The sequence below is a fragment of the Hemiscyllium ocellatum genome, chromosome 33, assembly GCF_020745735.1.
Source record: "Hemiscyllium ocellatum isolate sHemOce1 chromosome 33, sHemOce1.pat.X.cur, whole genome shotgun sequence".
NCBI lineage: Eukaryota > Metazoa > Chordata > Chondrichthyes > Orectolobiformes > Hemiscylliidae > Hemiscyllium > Hemiscyllium ocellatum.
Genome location: NC_083433.1, coordinates 6,584,212 through 6,608,770, shown reverse-complemented (window position 1 = coordinate 6,608,770; position 24,559 = coordinate 6,584,212). Strand labels below are relative to the sequence as shown.

The window sequence follows — 24,559 nt, the reverse complement described above, 5'->3', positions numbered from 1 at the left end:
ATTTTGATCAGTAGAACAAAGGAGGTAGCTTGTGGGCAAAATAGACAGAAGGCAGAACACTTCACTACAGAGGGAGCTCACCAGCAGGAATTGTGGAAAGTTATGAAAACAAATGGAACTTTGTAAATATCACCAAAGGAGTGTTGCTGCAATTGTACAGGGTGTTGGTACAAAAGCATCAGGAATATCACTCCATGCTCCTCTTGAGGGGAATAGAGGGACTTTAAAAGTAAGATTAGCAACAGTTCACTAAGCTACTGATCAGTAAGAAAAGCCTTTCATTGCTTGCAAATGTGAGTTACAATAGATTATAGTAATGTCAGAAGGACAAGAGGCAATCCAATTATTACATGATGCTCAGGGGATTGTGTGGTTAGATACAGCTGATACTTAGTCTTGCTGCTAAATCTAGGGTGAAGTCTTGTTCCTCAGATGCAGCCTAATCTCCTGTGGTATTTCCCCCACTGCCACATGTGATCATCTGATTTCTGCAGTCCTCACCATCTCAGTTTTAAGGTAGGGTAGCAGATTTAAAAATATGGAGGAGGTGGGATTACTTCCCACAAAGAGTCATTCGCTAGCCTGGATTGCAGTGAATTTAAAGGAAGAGACATTTAATAATGATTGACAAGTTTATGAAGAAGCATGTCCTATGGAGGGCAGGTAGGCCACCAGGATTGTACCAGACTGAGGGGACAAATTGCCACCTCCTACGTACTGTCCTTACCCTTTGCTTTGGGTATAGGCCTATACCCAAAGCACAGCAATGTGCTTGACTTTATTCCTAATGAAGGGCTTTTTCCTGAAACATCGATTTTGCTGAACTTTGGATGCTGCCTGAACTGCTGTGCTCTTCCAGCACCACTGATCCAGAATCTAGTTAGAATGGAGCAGGATGTGCCTTGGCCAATGACCCCCATACAGCAAGTGATAAACATCCTGGGGAGGCAATACTGAACCAAGACTGGTAAAGGGACATGGAAGGCAGATATTGGAGTCACATTCTAGGAATTAACTACTGAATGATACAAGAGACACTATACCAGTGAATATTTTATTTCCACATTCAGCAATAGAGAAATCAATTCTGCTTTCACATACAGGACTCCAGAATCCCACTCAGCTCAGGGTGAGCCTGTCAAACAGGTATTCTCCCAGGCCATTCTCAGGGGCTCCCAGTCTCTTCAGGTTGGTGATGTGATCTCCCAGCTTCTTGATCATCTTCACTTGCTCATCCAAGTAGTGCCTCTCCAGGAAGTCACACAGCTGGAACAAGCAGCCAGAGAGAGTGAAGTCAGCTCCAACAGCATTACTTGTCTAAATATTACTATCCCAGTGGGGAGACCACAACTGGGCTCAGACTACACATCAGTTCCATGAAACACCAGACTTCAAATCCAGGTGCCCTCCACTTGCACACTGCTTTCAAGATTAAGTCAACAATGACCTTCTGGAATTTTTACTAGAAGAAGGACAAGATAGATAACAATATTACCTTTAGCTGAAAATGCATTACATCAGGAACTCACATGAGGGTCCATGTGGCCAGAGGAGAGTTTGTGCAGATCCAGCAGACTCTGGTTCACATCCTTCTCCATCTGCAGAGCTCTCTGCATTGCCTCCAGACCATTGCCCCATTCATCCTGCTCTGGCTTCTGGAGGGGATAAACACAGTGGTATTTCACTCAATGTATTAAAATAGTACACAAGGATGAATAGGTAACTCTTTCCACAAGCTTAATACACATCTCAGTTCCAGTCTAGGAGGATTCAAATACTAAATAAAAACCCAACCTTGACATCCTGCAGGAGGACTCGGCCTCCACGTTTATTCTGGAATTCCATCAGTTTCTCAGCATGTTCCCGTTCCTCATGGGACTGCTCCTTGAAGAACTCAGCAAAGTGATGCAGGGCAACATCATCCCGGTCAAAGTAAGAGGACTGGGGGGAAAGTAGAACAATTCAAACTGCAAATGTTGAAGATCTGAAAGTAAAAAGTTGCTGGGAAACTCAGGTCTGAGCATCTGCCCAGTGTTAGATTTTCTAAAGGGTCATCACTTTCAGCACTAACTTAAGACTTCAGGGTGCCTGAAGAACTGTTTATTAACTGGAATTTAATTCAGTTTGTCTGATATTACATCATAGGATTTGTGACACTCATTATTGAAGTGTCATTTGTATTTCAAATGAAACGGACTTAGGACAGGATAGCTACATCCCACTCAGTCACAAAGCTTCCCTCCAGCTCCATTTCCAATGGAGAGGCATTTGTTCCATTGTCTGAGAGAACATTCAACTTGCATAAGAATTAGGCCCCAAATATCTCACCTGAGTGAGCTCACTGCTGGATGCAAGTCATGTCCTACCTTACAACAGTCACTGCATTTCCAAAGAGTTCTTCAGCAACCACAAGGCATTTTGCCAAATAGAGACACCACAAAATCTAAAAAGTTGGTTAGAGCTTAATCCACTTGTTTTAGATTTATGGTTAAGTAGAAGCGAAGAGCTTTCAGTGAACAAGATATCACCTTCAAAAATCATGAAAGAAATCCAGGAGAACCTCTAGAGATCACATTAACAGTCCAACCTTTGTTCAGTGTCAGACTGGTTTCTGCCCTGTTACCAACCCATGGCAATTCAGTTCAGGTGTTTTCTGATCTAAAAACCAGTAGAGATGCTATGACACATGCCTGAGGCAATTGGGATTTGAGGCCAGACAACTTGGTCCATAGGTTGGAATGTTGCCAGTGCACCAAGAACCCTTAAAATGATCCCTTGATGGGTCTCACTATGGCCTACAGACCTTGATTTAGATTACTGAACAGGTTCACTTGCAGTTGTTATGACACCATCTCTGGAACAGGTAACATTTGCACCCAGACCTCCTGGCTCAGAGGTAGTAACACTACCACAGGAGTTTAACCAGATAGTCACCCTAAGGCAGTCTCAAAACTGAACTTTGCCAAACAGACTGAACAATCTTTCAGCATAGAGGAAGACTATTCACAAGTGATTTTCATCAGCTTATTTAAACACATCACTTCTGGGACTAGAGGATTCAAATAGGATACCAGCAAGCCCATATGTAGGGACAGTACCATTACACCACAAGTGACATTTTCTAATCAAACTGGAATTTCCCCCCAGGCCTCACAGCTCAGACACAGACACTATCCCTGCACCACAAGGGCTCTCCCTTAAGTTAGTTCTATCATAAAACCTCAATAATTTGTTACTACAGGGAACAAGTCAGCCTATAATTAAGCTGCAGTGTGAAGTACCTCACTAATTATCACCACCCACCCCCCCCCACAAAATAACAAGAAACAGCTTAAAGGAACTTCATATTGGAGAAAAATCAAACTTATTAAGAACATAACCAAGGAACACAAGCCTCACCATGGAGAGGAAAACATAGGAGGAATAGAGCTCCAGGTTGATCTGCTTGTTAACAGCATCCTCACAGTCCTTGTGGTAGTTCTGACACACTTGGGAGGCCATCTTCACTATTCCTGTTCACTATCACCTAGACAACTCTAGAAATAAGCCTCTCTCCCACAAGCTCTTGCATTTATCCTCCAAGGCCACCCTGCACCCAACCAGGGAATGATGTTAGTGATGATGATTGACAATCCCTGATAGCCAATCAGGAATCTTCATCTATCCAGGCACCAATGAACAGAGGAGAGAGGTCTGTGGGGGTGGAACCAAGACCCTGAGCCAATCAGAAGTTGGGAAAATAGAGAGCGTTTGATGGAATAGGCTTGATGATTTTGATCCCATTGACATTCTTCAAATCTGAAAATCTCTGGAAGTTTGATACTCTCAAAATATTTCTTACTTTCTTCTGAACAGCTTTTCAGAACCTGGTCAGGTTTGTTACTCGTGAGGAGCTGTGAAGCTGATACAGTACCCTAAACAAGTTCAATTACCTGGAGGCAATTTGTAAACCAGCCATTGGACAGAGAAATGGATGTGTGAGACTGAGAGGGAGTGAACGTGACTATACCCAGTGCCACCCACAGACTCGTCCCCCATTGGCTGCAGTGGGGTTGGGGACAGGCTTGATGGAGCAGCTGGTCTTTTCCTGCCCATCTTGTTGTTTGTTCAATGAGTACTTTTTTGGTTGACTTTCAGTCTGGGTGAGGACTATTTGAATCTGTGTGAAATGTTGTAACTCAGATGTTTTCCACCTCTTTGATTCAGACTCAATGGGGGACCATTTAGCCTATTTTGTTTTTGCTGGCATTTTCAAATTAGTCCTACTCCTATTGGCTTTCCCAATAATGCTGCCATTTATTTCCTGTCATTCTATGTCTCCAAATCCCTCTTTAATGTTTTCAAGGCATCTGCTTCCATTATCCTGTCTTGACAGTGCATTCCCAATTGTAATAACTCACTACCTAAAAATAATTTTAGTCTCTCCCTCTGGCCTTGCATTGGTATTATAGCACGGTGGCTCAGTAGTCAGTGCTGCTGCCTCACCACACCAGGCACCCAGGTTCAATTTCACTCTTGGGTGACTCTTTGTGGGAGTTTGCATATTCTCCCTGTGTCTGTGTGGGTTTCCTTCAGGTGCTCCAGTTTCTTCCCACAGTCCAAAGATGAGCAGGTTAGGGTGGATTGGCCATGGGTAATTGTCCAAGGATGTGCAGGCGAGGTGGGTTAGCCATGGGAAATTAGGGGAGTTACAGAGATGGGGGTCGGGAGTCCAGTTGGGATGATGTTTGGAGAGTTGTACAGGCCAGACTAGTCGAATGGCTTCTTTCTGCACTGTACGAGCTCTACCTTTCTCTAAGATCCCAAGTGTTGATGTCTGGGTTTATGAGAGAAGTGGTTCTTGCCTGGGACAGCACGGTGGCTCAGTGGTTAGCACTGCTGTCTCACAACGCCAGGGACCCAGGTTTGATTCCAGCCTCAGGCAACTGTCTGTGCGATGTTTCCGCATTTTCACCGTATCTGCATGGGTTTCCTCCCAAAATCCAAAGATGTGCAGATTAGGGTGGATTGGCCAAGCTAAATTGCCCATAGCATCTCGGCTAAGTGCATTAGTCAGGGCTAAATGTAGAGAAATCAGGGAATGGGTCTGGGTGGGATACTCTTCATAGGATTGGTGTGGATTTGTTCAGTAGAAAGGCCTGTTTCCATGTGGTAGGGATTTTATGATTCTAGATGAATATGTGGTTTCCATGGAGTAAACTCTGGTTTAGATGGAAATATAAGGTTAAGATTCAAACTAGAAACAACTGCTCATGTTGCAGACACAACCTTCTTCAGAGAGATGCCACTAAATGGGCACAGTTGACCCACCTGAATAGACAACGTATCTGGGTATGGACAACTGTCTTTGTTGAAAAGACGCAGGGAGTGTCCAGTGGTCACAAAGGGCTTTGTCCAAGTGCATGAACATCACATGGTTACTCAAAAGCCTCTGCAGTGGACATCAAAGACTTTGAGGATGGTCTGTTTGGACTTTTCATAGGAACACCAAATTCAACATCTGCCTTTAGGGAACAGGAATGGTTTTGGGTTGAAAAATGCTCATCTTTTCTATTTGAGGGTCATGAGATGCAAAGTTATGACTCAAGTGACTGAAGATTAATTTTCTTGCTGTAACAGCCAGATCTTTACTAAGTTCCCCAAGTTCACTGCTAAATATCAGAAATTCAGTCAGAACAAAAGGAAGATTAAATCATTGAGAAGTGATCCAACAGGATTGAAATGGATGTTTCATTTGCATTTTACACCGAACAAATTTATGAAGGAGTTGCTGCTATTAAGTTTTATAAACTGATGGAACCAGCCTGTCAAATGAACTACTCCATTCAATTGGCACCAAGTCATTTACTTTTAGTGGGCCCACATCAATTCCAATCCTGGGGAGGGAGAGAGAGGTGCTCAACTGTTTGATCACTTTAAAGCTCAGATATGCAGAGCCAGCTTTAGTCTCCAACCCCAGTAACAGTACACTCCACATTGCCAAGAGCATGCTCAGTAAAAGATGGAGGTCACAGAAGATTCCAGAATTTGAGACTGCTTATCATTTACAACTTTGCTCAAATGCTACCAGAATTCTAAGAAGAGTGAGAAAGGTTTAAGTGAACACAACCAGACTAGCTGATTTTTTTTAAAGCCATTGGAATTTAAGTAAAACATTACAAAATATTTTTAATGTAACAGTTTGGGCCAAAATGGTGTTTAAATCAAGTTCAACAAATGTTTGTGAAGTTCACAGGAGCTGTTTTGTCTGGCAGTGCTGAAGAGGAGACCAGATAAGAAAAACTGACCTAACACTGGATGTTAGAAATCTGAAAGTGAGTGGATTGGAAAACTCAGTCAATTGACTCAAATCCTTTGACTTTGTCCCTTATTTACAGACAGCAGCCATTTGTATTTATTAAGGCTTCCTCTTGCATGCTATTGTATCTCTACATACAAGGCAGGAGGCCCTGAACAACTCCCTCCTAAGGAGGGTACCTTTAAACCGATTGATTTAAAAACTGAAAGTTTATTGATTTTCCTTAAAACGCACTTCTGCCAAAAATCCAGGCACATGGCCCCACTGTCAAATTTTAGTTGGGCAAAAAGATACAAACTGTTATAGTATCTCTAACTATTGACAGTGCAGTGCACAAAAGATTGTGCAAATATTGAGTTTGTCCATGTTATTTTGGGAATGAAACATTTAGCTGGTCTGGTGCAATAGAAAGGATTACAGAACTAATACATTTACAAAACCACGAGAGTCCACTCAAACTGTTTATTGTCTGTTAGTAACTGACAAACAGAACCTCACTAGTTACAAGTATCTTCGTTGTACTAGTACAAAAAAAAAGACCACAAACTCATTCACTGCAGTCAGTTCAGTCACTCTCCTTCAGGGTGAGCCTGTCAAACAGGTACTCTCCCAGGCCATTCTCAGGGGCTCCCAGTCTCTTCAGGTTGGTGATGTGATCTCCCAGCTTCTTGATCATCTTCACTTGCTCATCCAAGTAGTGCCTCTCCAGGAAGTCACACAGCTGGGAAGCAAAATACAGCAATGACAAATTGTCAAGAATGCTAGACCTCAGTCACAACACCTGTTCTGTGTAACCCCCACAAAGAGTCATTAGCTGCAGGAATCCCAAGGCACTAAGTCATTGCAACTTCCCCAATTAGCAGAAGGAACTCACATGAGGGTCAGTGTGGCCAGAGGAGAGTTTGTGCAGATCCAGCAGACTCTGGTTCACATCCTTCTCCATCTGCAGAGCTCTCTGCATTGCCTCCAGACCATTGCCCCACTCATCCTGCTCTGGCTTCTGGAGGGAAAGTATTTAAAGTCAGTTGTGAAACAGCAATGATCTGTGCAAAGTAGGAGATAAATAACAATTCAAGGCAATCATACCAGTCTCCTAGCCAACTCTGACCAGATTAAAGATTGAACCTCATTGGAGACAACAAGTTTCAAAACACATGGAATAGATAACTGATCTCTAGAAGAGTTTTATAAAATAGCTTTGTTCTCAAACAAAATCCCATTTCTTTTTGGCTTCAACCACCATTAATAGAATCTCATTCCTTAGAAGGGCATGAAAAGATACCTTGACATCCTGCAGGAGGACCCTGCCTCCACGTTTATTCTGGAATTCCATCAGTTTCTCAGCATGTTCCCGTTCCTCATGGGACTGCTCCTTGAAGAACTCAGCAAAGTGATGCAGGGCAACATCATCCCGGTCAAAGAAAGAGGACTGTGGATAATTTCACATTAATTAGTACCAGATTTCCTTCTCACTTAGGAAGTCAAATCTTGACTATGAAGGCTTTTTGTTTTTAAAAAAGTAAAATTCACATTACCCCTCCCCCCATTAGGTGGGCTTTGGAATCCTCATTTCACATCAGCATCTTCTATATCAAAAGAAAATTAGGGAGGAATTTTTTTTTTTAAAGAATAGAAACCCTGCTGTATTCTAGAGATTTAGCAAGTTACTTTTTAAAAAGTGGTCAAAACAGAAGAATCTGGCTCTGTCCTTGCTGCACATACATTGGCATTTTGGGATCCTATACATTAGAGAACAGTAAGAAAGCAAGTTATTGCTTTTTGAAAAAGTCTCAGGATGAGGACACCACTGTCTAGTGGATTTATTACCCAATTATGGTTATCCAGAAGACAATTTAGGAGACAACCACATGGCTGTGGGTCTGAAGTCACATGGTAGGCCAGACCAGGTAAGGATGGCGGTTTCCTTCCCTTAAAAGGGACATCGGTTAACAAAGTGGGCCTTCTCAACAATAGATTCATGATCATTGGATCCTTAATTCTAAATTAATTAAGTTCAAACACCACTATCTGCCATGGTATAAGCTGAACCCAAACCCCAAGAACATTTGAACCTCTTGATTAAGAAAAGACCATTAGGCCACCATCTCACTTGTTAGGTGCATGAGGACACCTGAAGGGACACAAGTGTATCTGAACTGTGCTGACCAAATATTGGTCAATAGTTTAGTCTTAAACCAATTAGACAGGAAGTGAGATCTTGAATCAACAGCATTCTTGGTTTCTTTTCAGCCATGGATTTTGTCATTAGACAAGTTTACCATAACTTTACACTTCTAGTCAGTCAGCTCACCAAGTGAACTTAACAACAATTTGACCAGATCCACAAACTCAGGGAGTTTAGTGTTCATTTTAGATACCTTTCTAGTGCACTTGAGAGACATTATTACATATCTGAACCAAAAGTCCCACCTACTCCAGAATGGAGTTATTTCTGTATGCAATAGGGAAAAAGCAGATGTTATAACAAGGTCTACTAATTTATAACACCATACCAAACACTCACTGTTTAAAGATTCAGTCCTAAACCCAACCTTCCACCAAAACACAGTTTAAATTCAATTTACTGACATCAGACTTTTCAGAACACATTCATAGGAATAGGACCTTACCATGGAGAGGTAAACATAGGAGGAATAGAGCTCCAGGTTGATCTGCTTATTAACAGCATCCTCACAGTCCTTGTGGTAGTTCTGACACACTTGGGAGGCCATCTTCACTATGCCTACTCACTATCACCCAGACAACTCTAGAACTGAGCCTCTCTTCCACAAGCTCTTGCATTTATCCTCCTGGGACACCCTGCACCCAACCAGGGAATGATGTCACCGTGATTGACAATCATGACAGCCAATCAGGAATCACTCATGCATCCAGGCACCAATGAATAAGGATATGAGCTTGAGCCAATCAGAGCTTTGGAATGCAAACAAATTGAGAGGCTTTTTCTCAATGATGTCACTGTTCTTAGGTTTTGTTTCAAATTGAAGGTGTTTAACATTCTTGTTTGAACTTAGTGATAACGACGAAAATGAAATAAGGAACTGCAGCTGCTGGAAATCTGAAACAAAAACAGAGATTGCTGGAGAAACTCAGAAGGTCTGGCAGCATCTGTGAAGAGAGAAACAGAGTAAATCTTTCAAGCCCTGACCCTTCGTCAGAATAGATTATCTGAAGAATGAACACTGGACTTGAAACGTTAATTTTGTTTCTCTCTCCACAGATGCTGCCAGACCTGCAGAGTTTCTCCAGTAATCTCTGTTCTTGTTGTTAATGATAACTTGTAACTTTTGCTGAAATAACATTTCAGAACCTGGTCATGTTTGTTGTGTGTGAGGAGCTGTGAAGCTGATACAGTACAAATTAAGTCATTCTGTGGGACTTTGCCAACCGGCCACTGGACAGAGAAATGGAAATGTGTGAATGAGAGGCAGTGAATGTGACCAACTCCAGTGTCACCCACACACTCAGCTGCTGTTCCACAGTAGGGAGCTTCCATTTGTAACAGGGAGTTTCAATGTCCCACTATCAGAGATCAGGAGAATCGACGTTTCGGGCATGAGCCCTTCTTCAGGAGTGATGAAAGACACTTTCCTCATTCCTGAAGAAAGGCTCATGCCCGAAACGTCGATTCTCCTGCTCCTTGGATGCTGCCTGACCTGCTGCGCTTTTCCAGCAACACATTTTCATCTCTGATCTCCAGCATCTGCAGTCCTCACTTTCTCCACTATCAGAGATCCCCAATTATCCTTTAACACAGATAGTGGGGCAACATCTCACCCTTCTCTTTTTGGGGTTTTGGTTGATTGTCCTTGCTGAGGTGATACCTGAGAAGTGACATCCCCAGCAACATTTGACAGTCTCAGTGGGATCTATACATTTGTAAGATTTTGGATTTGGGGATTACTGATACCTAAGGTCAGCTGTTGAGGATTTGTAAGTAGTTTTAAGATAGTGTATTCAGTTTATAGTAACGGTTTAGACATGTGAGATAATGGAGAGTTTTATTGACCCCAGAGAATGGATAAACGGATGCAACCAATCTCTATAGCATTTGATAGCAGGAGTGACAGTTTAAAGTCTGGTTGAAGATTTGTAGCTCGGGTGTCCGTTGTTGTGGTTCTGTTTGCCGAGCTGGAAGTTTTTGCTGCAAACGTTTCGTTCCCTGGCTAGGGAACATCATCAGTGCTATTGGAGCCTCCTGTGAAGCGCTGCTTTGATGTTTCTTCCGGTATTTAGAGTGGTTTGTTCTTGCCGCTTCCAGGTATCAGTTTCAGCTGTAGTAGTTTGTATGTGGGGTCCAGGTTGATGTGTCTGTTGATGGATCTTCTTGCCGTTTCCGGGTGTCAGTTTCAGCTGTAGTGGTTTGTATATGGGGTCCAGGTCTATGTGTCTGTTAATGGAGTTTGTGGATGAATGCCATGCCTCTAGGAATTCCCTGGCTGTTCTCTGTCTGGCTTGTCCTATGATGGTAGTGTTTTCCCAGTCAAATTCATGTTCCTGGTTGTCTGAGTGTATGGCTACTAGGGATAGCTGGTCGTGTCGTTTGGAGTGACAGTCTTTCAGCATTTACTGATGGTAAGGCTCTTTCTTTTCTTTATTGTTTTATTCCCAGGTCAGCTGAGACACCAGCAAGGTTTTGTTCCTCTCCCTGGCAAATTCTTAACTCCCCTCACCCCTCCTCCACAGATCATAAACCATAAAACCATTAGGTCCCTGGGTTGGAGTAGATCGTTCAGTCCCTTGAACCTGTTCCACTGTTCTATAGGATCACAGCAGATCCAATGTTCCTCCCATCTACTTTCTGCCCTTTCCCCATAACCCTTGATTCTTCAACTCCTCAAGAATCTATCGCGGCTTTAAATATACGCAAGATATCCCAAGCTGTCTGTGGCAAGGCATTCCAAAGACCCACAACCCTCTGAGGGAAGGAATTCCTCCTCATCTGAGTCTTCGATGGGTGTCCCTTTACCCTGAGACTGTGGCAGTGATGGGTCCTTCCCTTAGTGGCTGTAAACTACGTTCCCGCAGATGTTTCCTGCCGCTGCGTGGATCTCCGAGATTCATGTTCAGCAGTGTCCTCTGGAACTGATGTCACCGCGTCCAACTGCTGATTACCATCTCAAGCTAGTTTCAGTTATTTTTCAAATCAAACCAATGGAGATGCTGTGACACACCTCTGGAGCAGGTGAGACTTGAACCCAGGCCTCCTGGCTCAGAGGTAGAGACACTACCACTGTACATCAAGAGCATGGACCCATTGAGTGGCTGCACATTTACTTTGCGTCAACCATCAGTTTGAACCCTTGCCCCCAGTGAGTATTGGGCAGCTACCAAGACAGCAGAATGGTCATCTCCCTTGGTGCCCAGCACTGGAGGTCAGCTCTTGACCCTTTCTAAACATTCACATGGATAATCAAAAATATAATGGTGGTGAAAGCAGCCATTTCGCCCATCGTGCATGTACTAGCCTTCTGAATGAGCGTTTTGACTTAGCATTAGCCAGCCTTTTCCCTGTCACCCTGTACTTTATTCCCATTGAAATAATCCCATTCCCTCTTGAATAGCTCAGTTGAACCTATCTCCACAAAGCTGGTGAGCAAAACGTATTGTTTGTTTAATAGCCTAAATATTGTATTCTCATGTCAATAGGAGTCTGAATTTAGGACCGTGGCATAGGCGACGGGGGTGAAAGTTAAAGTTATCCTTTGCTAATTGAGATGGAGAGGAGCATAAAGTACTTTGCTCGAAAGATTGGGTGTTTTTTGAAATTCCTGCACTGGAGATATGTAAATACCAAGTTAGACTTATGTAACACTGGTCTAGATGGACTTTGAGTTACTCAGGACTTCAAGGCTATAGAAGGAAATGGAAAAGTTGAGTTGAAGCCCAAAGTCAACCATTATTGTACTTAACAGGCAAAGCAGTCAAAGGTCAGAGGCTGGGAATCCTGTAGCAAGTATCTTACCTCCTGACTCCTCAAATACTGTCCACCATCTGCAAGGCACAAGTCAGGATGTGATGGAATACTCCTCACTTGCCTGGATGGGTGCAGTACCAATACCACAAGCAGCTTGACAGCATCCAGGAATGCAGCCACATCCACTCCCTCCATCACTGACACTCAGTAGAAGTGTACACCATCTACACAATGCACTTTGGAAATTCAAACACCTTTAACAGTCTCTTCCAAACCAACAAGCACTTCATCTGGAAGGAAGAATGCAGCAGATACATGGGACACCACTTCCTGCAAGATCCCCACCCCAAGCTACACACCAGCCTGACTTGTAATTCCATGTTGTTGGATCAGAATACCTGGAAGCCCTTCCCTCTGGGTAATTGGATGCACTCTCAGCCATTCAAGGTGGCATTACATCACCAGGGGATGGATCATAAATACAGGCCCAGTCAATAGTGCTCACATCCAGGTGAGCTGAGTAACAGTGACGGGTTGTATGGTTTACTCACTTACTCTCAAGTAGCGACTAAGACCATATTAAAATGCAAACCCCATTGAATGAAGTTTAGTGTATACTACAACAACCATTACACTTTCTATTAGCTTGCTGCAATTGGATTATGGTAGCAAATCCAAAAAAAAAAACTTGGAAATAGTGATTAATTACCAAAAAAAAAACCATCAATGTTATTGTCTATAAACTGAAATTGCATGGAAGTTGTGAGAAAAGAAGGACTTAAAGTATTGCCCCCAGGAAATCATGAACAGTTTGTGGCAACTCAAGGAAAAATAGTTACTGGAAATATTTTGCTGGAGTGTTAAGTCCCAGTTATTTCCTCAAGTTCATTCCAGAGAGAGATTTTCAGACAGTTGAAACCTGTGGAGAAGTGCTGTTGTAGTGTCACTGGTTTAGTAGCCTGCAGGTTTAATGCTCAGAGACCATGGATTCAAATCTCACCATGGCAGCTGGAGGGATTTAAATCCCTCATGAATGATGTTGACCATGTAATTCTGTTGAACTAAAATTTGGAACATTATGCTTGGTGATTTCCCTGGGATGCAAAGGCATCGTTATTGCTAGTGGGACCCTGGTGCTCAGACTCAAGTTAAAACAAATATGGTTTTAGTTGGCACTACAGGGAATAACTATAGAGCATCTGGCAGTTTTTTTTGTACTACTATCTCTGCTGTTGAGCATTTGAATGGAGTGTTGCAAAATTGGGCCTCTACCCAATGTTAGACAAGGCAGCTATAAAACCAAAGTTTTGGAAAATTAGCAAGCCAACCAAAGTCCAATATTTGAACAGTTTATTTTGCCAGAGTCTAATACATTTCACAATAAAGAGCCCAGATTTCAGCCCTGGTACAATTTAAGCAAATCACATTTCTTTCCTCCTACACAAATAATAGAATGTTGTCTATTTTAGTATAGTACAAAACTAAACTTGCTCTCTGCAGTCCATTCAATCACTCTCCCCCAGGGTGAGCCTGTCAAACAGGTACTCTCCCAGGCCATTCTCAGGGGCTCCCAGTCTCTTCAGGTTGGTGATGTGATCTCCCAGCTTCTTGATCATCTTCACTTGCTCATCCAAGTAGTGCCTCTCCAGGAAGTCTCACAGCTGGAAGGAAGTTTCCAAAGGACCAATATTAATCCATGAATTGGAATTTAATTCTTGACTAGAAGACATGATCTAACATAAACATTTCCTTTAATGAACTACTAAATCCTTAGAGGGAAATGCTAGGATTGTGTAAAAATATTTGACACTTATCTGCCCATTCTCTCCAAATCCCTACATCTCCAGGTACTGGGACAGTTATTAGCATCAATTAAAGACAGAAAAGCAGCATCTTTCAATAATTGTGCCCAAAACACCATTCAATCATGGAGAGCTCACATGAGGGTCAGTGTGGCCAGAGGAGAGTTTGTGCAGATCCAGCAGACTCTGGTTCACATCCTTCTCCATCTGCAGAGCTCTCTGCATTGCCTCCAGACCATTGCCCCACTCATCCTGCTCTGGCTTCTGAAAGAGGAAAGGAAAAGTTCAGGTACAGCATGTAAAAGCATCAGGAGGGTTCCTGTCAAAGCAATGATCCATGCAAGATAAGAGGCAGGATAGAGTAGTGAACAACAATTCAAGCCAGTCATACCAATCTCCGAGCCAACTCCAAATGGATCAAAATTGAATCACACTGGAGAAGACGGGACTCAACACGTGCAGCAAATAGCCAATTCCAGAATAGTTTTTGTAAAGTGCTTTGTTCTCAAATCAATCCCATTTCCTTTTGGCCTCAGCCACTACTAACAGAAGCTTATTCCTCATAAGGGAATGAAAAAGATACCTGGACATCCTGCAGGAGGACCCAGCCTCCACGTTTATTCTGGAATTCCATCAGTTTCTCAGCGTGTTCCCGTTCCTCGTGGGACTGCTCCTTGAAGAACTCAGCAAAGTGACGCAGGGCAACATCATCCCGGTCAAAGTGAGAGGACTGACAAGAGAATTGAATTTTAAAACAGGAATTCTTCCAGTCAGAAATTCTTCCATCCTCATTAAGATTTATTCTCAATTTGACAGTTACAAGTTTGCTATTAGTTTCATCAATCCCAAATATGGGCAACAACTCATTCAGCATGAGCAGCTAGCAAAAAGTGAATTATATGGAGTTCATAAATTTAGTTTGATGCACAGAATTTTCTAAGTTAAGCAAGAGCCTGGAGGTTCTTGGATATTTAAACACTATCATTTCTAATGGAATATGTTCTGGAGTAATTTATCATGAACCCTAGACAAATAAGCAATTCAATGATTTCACTAAGTGTGAAGAGCATTAATTACTACAGGAAGCTTCAAACTTATGAAGTTAATTGATTTGCAAAGTGATAATTATTAGCCATGAAAATTGGGACAATCTGATGCAGTAGATACTAAAATGTAATACTCACACCTATATGGTGGAAGAAAACTCTCCAGTCTTACACCATATAGTTGGAGATTCTCGGTTTAACCTCATATCCCAATGATGTATTAGTGACATTAGTTTCTTTTAAAAAGAAAAGTGGCATCCCATTAATGCTGGGGCTTTAACTAACATTAAGTACTCCACTATAACAGTCTTCAGCAAACCACACAACAGCTATCTTTTTCTCCCCCAGGTATCTTCTGATCAGAGATAGTAGACAGGTAGGAGTTGAACCCAGACCAAGTTCAGAGACAGGGACACAGACTGCTCCATGAGAGTGCTCTTTAAACAGGTTTCATGTTAAGCTTCTCCAGAGTAGCTGTTAAAACTGATCCTCAGGCAGTTAACATGACAAAGAAGAAGCATTCACTACTCAAACATTACTCCCAGATTTCACACCCAACAAAACAAGAACGTAGTCATTTCTTTGAAACTGATAAATTCTAACTTTCAAAAGAAAACTACAATCTCAGGATCACAAGCCTCACCATGGAGAGGTAAACATAGGAGGAATAGAGCTCCAGGTTGATCTGTTTGTTAACAGCAGCCTCACAGTCCTTGTGGTAGTTCTGACACACTTGGGAGGCCATCTTCACTATGCCTGCTCAATGTCACCCAGACAACTCTAGAACTGAGCCTCTCTCTCAAGCTTTCTGTTTATCCTCCTGAGCACCCTGCACTCAACTGGGGAATGACATCACCAATGGTGATTGACAATCCATAACAGCCAATCAGGAATCTCTATCAATCCAGGCACCAATGAAAAAGGAGAGAGGGCTGTGGGGCCAGTACTGAGACCCAGATCCAATCAGAGATTGGGAATACAGAGAGGTTTGGACAATTAGTCTTGATTATACAAGTGTGTTTGAAGTGATGGATCTTCAACACACTGCAAACTAACTGGCTGCTTGCTGTTTAATATGTGATGCAGTGGTAGTGTCCATACCTCTGGTTCTGAAGACTCCAGGTTCAGATTTCCCTGTCTCTGGAACTAGATGCCCAGAAAATACCTACAATGGGATTGGAATGTGTTATGGAGTTCGCCAGACCGCTCAAAACATTCTGAAGCAGAAAGCCCCAGACCATAACTTTGCAATTTGATTTGATCAGTGTACAGTGAAGATAACTAGGTTGACTACTAGATTTTAAAACAGACAAAAAAGTATTCATAAAATTATACAATGAAACACAAAGGACAGAATAAAGAACCCTTACAGAACTCAACCTATCCACTAGACTTAATTATGCTGTTCAGAATATACACAATAGTGCCGATTAAAAACTCCCTTTAGAAACTAGTATAAATGGAACACATGATTACAGGTTGAATTTAAAGGGCAGAAAAGAGAGATAGTTTCCACACAGCTCCCCTGTTGAACTTCCCTATTCAAGACTGAACTAAAACTGCTGCTAGTGAGCTGACCACTCCCCTTTCATTATACAGGTCACTTCTAAAACATGGCCACTTTGGCCTGAAATCTCATCTGTTTACATATAAACAAAAGGCCTCTCAAATCCTTTTCATCTCTGTGTCAAACCAGACTGATTGGAGCCCGGCCCAGTTTATTGCCCCTCGGAAAAAAAAATCAAGGACAGAGTCTCCTTGAACCAAGGAACAGCTTTTAGAAAAAAAGGGACTAACTTCTTGGCAAATGAGGTAATTAAAACCTCAACCTGAGCTACAAGTCTTCTCAAAACTCACAAAGTAATTAAAGAATGTTACTTTTAGGGAAGCACTTTTTCATCATCTGACCAAAGCTTTTGCCTCAACTTTCCATCTGGTTTCATTCTGAAAGTGGTTCAGTCCTGGATTAGGTGATGAGATTTGTTCCCTTGGATTAAACTCTGGTTCAGATTGGCTAGATGGGGGAAGCATGTGATTGACAGCAGGAACCACCAATCACCATCTAAACATTGCTCTCCTGAGACAGACCCCACCAATGGACACATTTGACCCACCCAGAAACAAAATGTATCTTGAGATTGATACATGTCCTGGTCAAAGTCCTGGTCTGAGATACAGGGAATATCCAGTGATCACAAAGGACTTTGGTCAAACATTGTCAGTTACCGGCTGATGCATAAAGTAAGATTGATTCTTTATTAAAATAACTGGAGCTCTAACAGAGTGTCAACGGTGTATCAAACCTGGTTTTGCTTTCCATTTTTGTGATCTTTAAATGGTACGGTATAATGCATTTCTATGTTTTTGTTGGCTTCTGTGCTCTTTTGTTAGTTGTATGTTTCTGCCCATTTGAGAATGGCAGTCCTGTAGGAGTGGGATTTTCCTGCAGATAGCATCCTCACCAAAAGACGGGGTGAATATATCCTAACGGTTCCTATTCTTGTTCCCTCTGACAATGGTCCTTGGAATTTAGAATTTCATAAAGAACACTATCACACAGATGCAGTGTTTGATCAACCACAAACCTGTTTGTTAGAATAAACACCGTGATGCCCTGGTACAATACCTCTCAGCTTGTCTAAACGGTACAACATCTTGCTTGGTTTGTCCAATTTAAATCTCACCCTGATTTAATATTAAGACTCACCTAAAACAGACAGCAGAGGGGCATGGCTAATTCGAATGAAACTTCAACCAACATAACCTTACATTTTTGTCCAAATTGTATACAATTCAATTCCAAAAACGCCTGGTTTGGTTTGTTGCCAGTAAATTACTTTATGTTTCCCTCCCTCATAAGGTCAGAACTGAGGATGTTCGCTAATGATTGTACAATGTTCAGCACCATTCACCACTCCTCAGATACTGAAACAGTCCACATACAAATGCAACAAGATCTGGACAATATCCAGGCTTGGGCTGAGAAGTGGCAAATAAAATTACACCAGGCAAATGCCAGGCAATGACCCCCTGCAATACAATCTACCAAAGGTCACTTGACTTTCAATGACTCTACAATCACTGAATAATCCCGTTATTAACATCCTTTAACTTACCATTGACCAGAAACTCAGCTGGACTCACCACATAAACACAGTGTCTACAAGAGCAGAGGCTCGGAATGCTGTGGTGATTAACTCACCTCCTCACTCCCCAAATTCCGTCCACAGCCTACAACTTGCCTGGATGGGGGCTGCTCCAACTACACTCAAGAAGCTCGACACCATCCAGGACAAAGCAGCCGCCTGATTGACACCACACCCACAAATACTCCCTCCCTCCACCATCAACATTCAGTGGCAGCAATGTGTATTATCTGAAAGATGTACTGCAGAAATTCACCAAAGATCCTTTGAAACCCATGACTACTTCCATCTAGAAGAGCAAAGGAGCAAGGGAGCAAACCTCTTCCAATCCTGACTTGGAAATATATCACTGTCCCTTCAGAGTCTCAGGGTTAAAATCCTGGTATTCCCTCACTAAGGGTATTGTGGGTCTACCTACAGCACATGGACTGCTGTGGTTCAAGAAGGCAGCTCACCCCCACCTTCTCAAGGGGCAACTAGGGACAGGCCAACCAGCAACCCCACATCCCATGAGAGAATTTTTAAAAATTGTGTAAAGCTCTCAGCCCCAGTGCCCCTCAGATATAGCTGATGATGGACCTCCCTCCTCTCAGTTTCTGGTGAGAACGATGGCTTGACTGATTCGCACCCTCCCTCCAGCTGCAGACCCCTCCAGTCCAGGATCACTCCGATTTGACAGGAACACTCGCCATTCCCAAAACCCCCAACCCCACGGCTCCGTCTGCTTTTCATTAGAGGCTGGAGTCAGGCCAACCGATCCTATCCCATCTTCCAACTGCAATGCCAGGTGTTTCATTCAGGATGATCCTTATGGAAATAATATCAGCACATTTCCTGAAGCTAGCCTGCTGAGTGGTCAGTGCGTAGCCCCCTCTTTGATCCAGACAGACCCGCTCAATGCTATTATTTCCACAATCCAATCCTCTGAATGGCAGTTGTTTGGGACCACTTGGTTCTTCAATATCCTCCTCCATGCCTCAGTTAGATAACATGATGGTGGTTATCCTGTGCCATTGTTGTGATCATATCCCAGCTTCCAGCCCATTTAATATCATCAGTTCTGTTCTGATGTTGGGAATAATTAGATTAGATTACTTACAATGTGGAAACAGGCCCTTCGGCCCAACAAGTCCACACCGAACCGTATACCACTCAGACCCATTCTCTTACATTTACCCCTGCACCTAACACTACGGGCAACTTAGCATGGCCAATTCAACTAACCTGCACATTTTTGGACTGTGGGAGGAAACCGGAGCACCCGGAGGAAACCCACACAGACACAGGGAGAATGTGCAAACTTCACACAGTCAGTCACCTGAGGTGGGAATTGAACCTGGGTCTCTGGCGCTGTGAGGCAGCAGGAATGTCTGAGATTAACCTCTCAAATGTATCATTCATCCACATGTTTTGTAGTGAGTCTTGTCTTTTATTTACAGTACTTGTATCTGGGAGGTTTCGCATTTGTTTCATTAATTCCTATCGGAAGGGAATCCAATCTCCCAACAGCACGTTTCCCTAACTATTCCAATAATTTGGAAGTAGAAAATGACAGATGGCTGGCATATTGACAGAGGTAATTCCTTTTTAACAGAGTTCTCTGGGTTGGCCTTTCAGGAGTGTTTAAAATTTCCTTTCTCAAAAATTGGATCAGCAGCCTCTCATACTGTACAGAGACTCACCACACTTCTGTTTATCTCTACATCGACTTGCAGGCTTACTCTCACCAGTTCAGTGTTAGCCTCCATGGGCTGCTCCCATGGTTTAATTTGTGGTTTACACTGAGCACATTTAGTCTGGTTTCTGTGCCTTAGTGTCACTGTCTATTCTAACAACAGACCGAGCGGACTGTTACAGAGCAGGTGCTATTATAGTGCAATGTCACACTTGACATCGTACAGTGATCTTAAGGACTGTCAGGAAATATCTAACAGGAGCGATCTTTCCCCAAGGAGTATTTAAATTCAGTATCCCCTGTTGGCAGAAATTATTTAAATCTTAAATTCATTTCCCTCCATGAATTTCTCAATAGCAAAAACAAAAAGAACCCTGAAATGAAGAGACATTAACGTTGAATAAAACACTGAAATCTTATTAAACCTATTGCCTTCCTCAAAGCTCTTCGGAAACTGGATAGTTACAACCGAAACATCATTTGAAGCCATTCGACAGCATTAATAGGACAAGGAGCAGGAGGAGGAAAGATTGCCAGTTGCGTAAATAAACTGGGTAATTCCCCCACTACAAATTGATTGTCATAGGCAGTTATGTGAGACTGATTTTAACAATACTTAGAGGTATAGCATGGTGGGAGGTGATATTTAGCTATCCCTACTCTTTGCATATTTTATAAGCTATGAAGGAGTTTAACTACCTTAACTTGAATGATTACAGCACTCCATTGCCCATGGACGACTCCCATTTGGGACAGGGCCCACAATCCAAGGATGTTACATTAACAACTTTAGGGGGAAGGAAATTAATTCTCCCTCTAGTAACAGTGGCAAATATGGTGAGCTTTGGGAACTCCCATGGAGACAAACTCCATTTGGTTGATTGTTGGGGTTTCTAACAGGCTTTTCAGAGACTTCCTATACTGGTGAGGACCATTGACTAGGTTTGGTCTTGTAATGAAGTGACCCAATACTGGAGTCATTGGGAAACCAATACCCAGATCACCTGCAGCAGTTTTGTTGTGGCAAGAAACTTAGATTCTGAGAACTTTGACAGCACAAGGAAAGTCACTAAAAAAACTTGTACGTAGTTAAGCAAAAAAAAAAATCAGAAGTTGCTTTCTCTCCACCCCCCAGCAATTTGACTTCTAGCATCTGTAGACCATCATTTTGGATTAAAACAAGTCTGTTTTCTCACATTGGAGTGCATCCTGTAAATCTTGGATCATAACAGGATTTACCAATTGACCCAGAATGTTTAGATAGTGATCCCATTCCACAACGTGGAAAAATCCACAACTATCAATTCATCCACAAGAGAAAAACCCAATTCATTGGGGAATTGTTTATTCACAAAAGAGAGCCCAGGACACTTTCATGTATTAGAAGCAGCAGCTCTACAGGTTTCTCCACTGCAGTCAGTTCATTCACTCTCCCCCAGGGTGAGCCTGTCAAACAGGTACTCTCCCAGGCCATTCTCAGGGGCTCCCAGTCTCTTCAGGTTGGTGAGGTGATCTCCCAGCTTCTTGATCATCTTCACTTGCTCATCCAAGTAGTGCCTCTCCAGGAAGTCACACAGCTGGAAGGCGAAAGGAATTTTAGGTGAAAAAGACCAATTTTACCTCATTAGTTTGAGTTTCAAGCCCCTCTTGAACTACAGTGGATGTCAAGACAATTGTTTAGTGCAAAGGAATTGCTTTATAATTAGACTGAAGCCCACATTGTCAACTCACATGAGGGTCAGTGTGGCCAGAGGAGAGTTTGTGCAGATCCAGCAGACTCTGGTTCACATCCTTCTCCATCTGCAGAGCTCTCTGCATTGCCTCCAGACCATTGCCCCACTCATCCTGCTCTGGCTTCTGGAGGGAGGGAAAGGAAAAGTGGTCACTTTCTTACAGGCCAAGTTCATTTTTAGTGAATGAAGCAATATGGCTTATAGCATGATTAAAGTGGAATTGAATTGCTTCAAATCCACATTAGCACAATTACTGCAAATCTAACCAAATAAACATTTAAATCAAGTTGCTTTAAGTAATATAAAGTATAATTGTTTAATCTAGGAGAGATTAGTCAAACCCAACCTTGACATCTTGCAGGAGGACTCGGCCTCCACGTTTATTCTGGAATTCCATCAGTTTCTCAGCATGTTCCCGTTCCTCATGGGACTGCTCCTTGAAGAACTCAGCAAAGTGACGCAGGGCAACATCATCCCGGTCAAAGTAAGAGAACTGGGGATAAAGTAGAACAGATTTCATAATGAAATTACAGCATGCAGCATGATTCTTGTCGGCCACTTTAAAACATGTTTGTCATGTCGTACCTTTGGGATGCGAGCCCTGGGCCTCCTGGCTCAGGAGTAGGAAACACTACCACTGCACCAAAGCAGCACTAAAATTCCTTCATCAGTAGTGAGGTGGACTGAGAATCTTGGTCACTTAATCAAATTGAATTCAATTTGAACCCAAATCCCAAGAATCTGACCAAGCCTCAGTTTCAAGCCCAATCACATTAGAATCTAAATTGGGATGTGGTGGTTAAAGATAAGCTTGTTCAGGTGGTGTTATTATACACTGCCAAGCAGGCCGGCCTTCACATTCAGTGGTCGTGACACTGTGCTCCAAGATACCCTAACAATGTTTTTTTATATACAGACATGTTCGTATATAACTGAATGGCCCACTACCTCAAGGGGAAGGCCACTCCGGAGGTTTTCCTGATCTATTAGCCACTAGCTGGTCACCCAGGTTTGTACGTTTCCCAAGTTATTCCAAGTGACTAACTTATATGCACAGCCTACAGGAGGTCAAGGGGAGGGAGGGAATAAACTTCATTAGTCAATGAGATCAAATTCACTTGTGAATGTTAATAAACTTAATAAAATAACTTGTTAAAACCCAGAGATTTATTGGAATTACCTTCCATGTAAATTACAAATTGACCTGAACTACAGATACACTGGCACCTGATAGGGAGAGCTTCAGCTTTATTTCAAATAACAGGAGATTATCCTACATTCTGGGACAACATACACCTCAAGGATTCTCTTATGATATTGATCAACTCAGCTGACCTCACTGAGAAGGTGATAAAGCAGTGATGCCTAGATTTCAAATTAATACTTCAACACAAACCACTTCACTCAGTCTTGGAATCTTGGTGCCAGAACCAAAGAGTTTGTAGAGACAGATTCACAACAGTAAGACAGTTGACTCTAAATGGAGTTAAGACTGATAACACTGATTCAGTGTTAAGTTTTAAAAAAAAAGACATTTTCTAGTTGTAGTCAGCACAGAACAAACTTTGCCTGTGTCAATAAGAAACACAAACAGACATTCATCCAGGTTCATATTCATTACATAAGCAAAGGCAGGAGCCAAGATAGTTTCAGCTTTAAAGCCTTGCATCAGCGTGTAGCAACAAGGAGCAGTCACTGCAATGTTGTGAACCATATATTTGAAGTACCTCAATTCTCAAGAAGAAAAAAGTTCAGGTTAGTGTTAAATTGGAGAAAGTCCAACATTTTCCACAATACTTTGATAGAAGCACAAGCCTCACCATGGAGAGGTAAACATAGGAGGAATAGAGCTCCAGGTTGATCTGCTTGTTAACAGCAGCCTCACAGTCCTTGTGGTAATTCTGACACACTTGGGAGGCCATCTTCACTACTCCTGCTCACTATCACCCAGACAACTCTAGAACTGAGCCTCTTCCCCCCCCCTTGCTATTGCATTTATCCTCCTGGGACACCCTGCACTCAACCAGTGGTGACATCACCAATGATGATTGACAAATCTTAATAGCCAAACAATCTCTCATCAATCCAGGCACCAATGAACAAAGGGGATGGAGATTGGGGGGGGGTGGGCAGGGCCAAAACCCAGAGCCAATCAGAGGTTTGAAATGTCAATATTTGGGATATTATTCTTGATGAGGTCACTGCTTTCAGATTAATAAGTTCTCAACAAACTTCCAACGAGCTGGTTGTTTACAGCTAGATAAAAATGGAATGATTTTTAAAAAATTACTTTTGAAGTGCTTTTTCAAGTGATTTTTCTGATCCTTTTGCTTCAAGTGGCTGTGTTACTGAGATCTCCTATGTTGACTTCTGGCTTCATTTGAGAAGGGTTTATTCTTGGATGAAGTGATGAGATGTGCTCCCTTGGATTAACTTTTGCTTGAGGTGCACCAGACAGAGCAACAGTGATTCCCATCTGGAACTGTTAGTTACATGACAGGCAGGAGCTTCCAGGGAGAAATACCACCAGCAGACACAGTCAATCCACATGAACAGAAAATGCATTCAGATCTTGATACCCGTTCTAGATGAAACAAGAATTCAAGATGCAGTGAACGTCCAATGGTCACAATGGGCTTTGACCAAACTGACAGACATCATGTGGTCACTCAATGGTCCCCACAGGCTTTGATGAAAGCCTATGGTTGTACTGGCTCTGAGGGCAATTATTGATTGATCCTTCCCACAGGAACTGCTTCCAATCAATACCTACCTGTGGACATGGATTAAAACATCCAAGTGGTAAGAAGCATAAATTCTTATTGATCAACTTCCATAGAATCATCACAGAATCCCTACAGTATGGAAACAGGCCATTTGGCCTGACAAGTTCACATTGACCCTCCCAAGAGTAATCCACC

The 24,559-nt window shown here is 42.5% G+C and overlaps 3 protein-coding genes and 1 pseudogene across 3 annotated transcripts; all 4 read right to left on the bottom strand.

Annotated features, from left to right (window-relative positions):
• Window positions 1–1,119: 1,119 nt before the first annotated feature.
• LOC132831269 (ferritin, heavy subunit-like) lies at window positions 1,120–3,501 on the bottom strand. The gene is made up of 4 exons (XM_060849297.1): window positions 3,400–3,501; window positions 1,795–1,941; window positions 1,530–1,655; window positions 1,120–1,266 (listed from the first exon to the last, which is right to left on the bottom strand). The coding sequence occupies exons 1-4, from the start codon at window positions 3,499–3,501 to the stop codon at window positions 1,120–1,122; spliced, it is 522 nt and encodes a 173-aa protein (XP_060705280.1).
• A 3,362-nt stretch (window positions 3,502–6,863) lies between these two features.
• LOC132831482 (ferritin, middle subunit-like) lies at window positions 6,864–9,030 on the bottom strand. Its single transcript, XM_060849645.1, has 4 exons — window positions 8,929–9,030; window positions 7,581–7,727; window positions 7,173–7,298; window positions 6,864–7,019 (listed from the first exon to the last, which is right to left on the bottom strand). Exons 1-4 carry the CDS (start codon window positions 9,028–9,030, stop codon window positions 6,864–6,866), a joined length of 531 nt encoding a protein of 176 aa, XP_060705628.1.
• Window positions 9,031–13,741: 4,711 nt separating this feature from the next.
• Window positions 13,742–15,829, bottom strand: LOC132831481 (ferritin heavy chain A-like; annotated as a pseudogene).
• Window positions 15,830–21,326: 5,497 nt separating this feature from the next.
• LOC132831393 (ferritin heavy chain A-like) lies at window positions 21,327–23,560 on the bottom strand. The gene is made up of 4 exons (XM_060849514.1): window positions 23,459–23,560; window positions 21,985–22,131; window positions 21,637–21,762; window positions 21,327–21,482 (listed from the first exon to the last, which is right to left on the bottom strand). Exons 1-4 carry the CDS (start codon window positions 23,558–23,560, stop codon window positions 21,327–21,329), a joined length of 531 nt encoding a protein of 176 aa, XP_060705497.1.
• Between the last annotated feature and the right edge of the window lie 999 nt (window positions 23,561–24,559).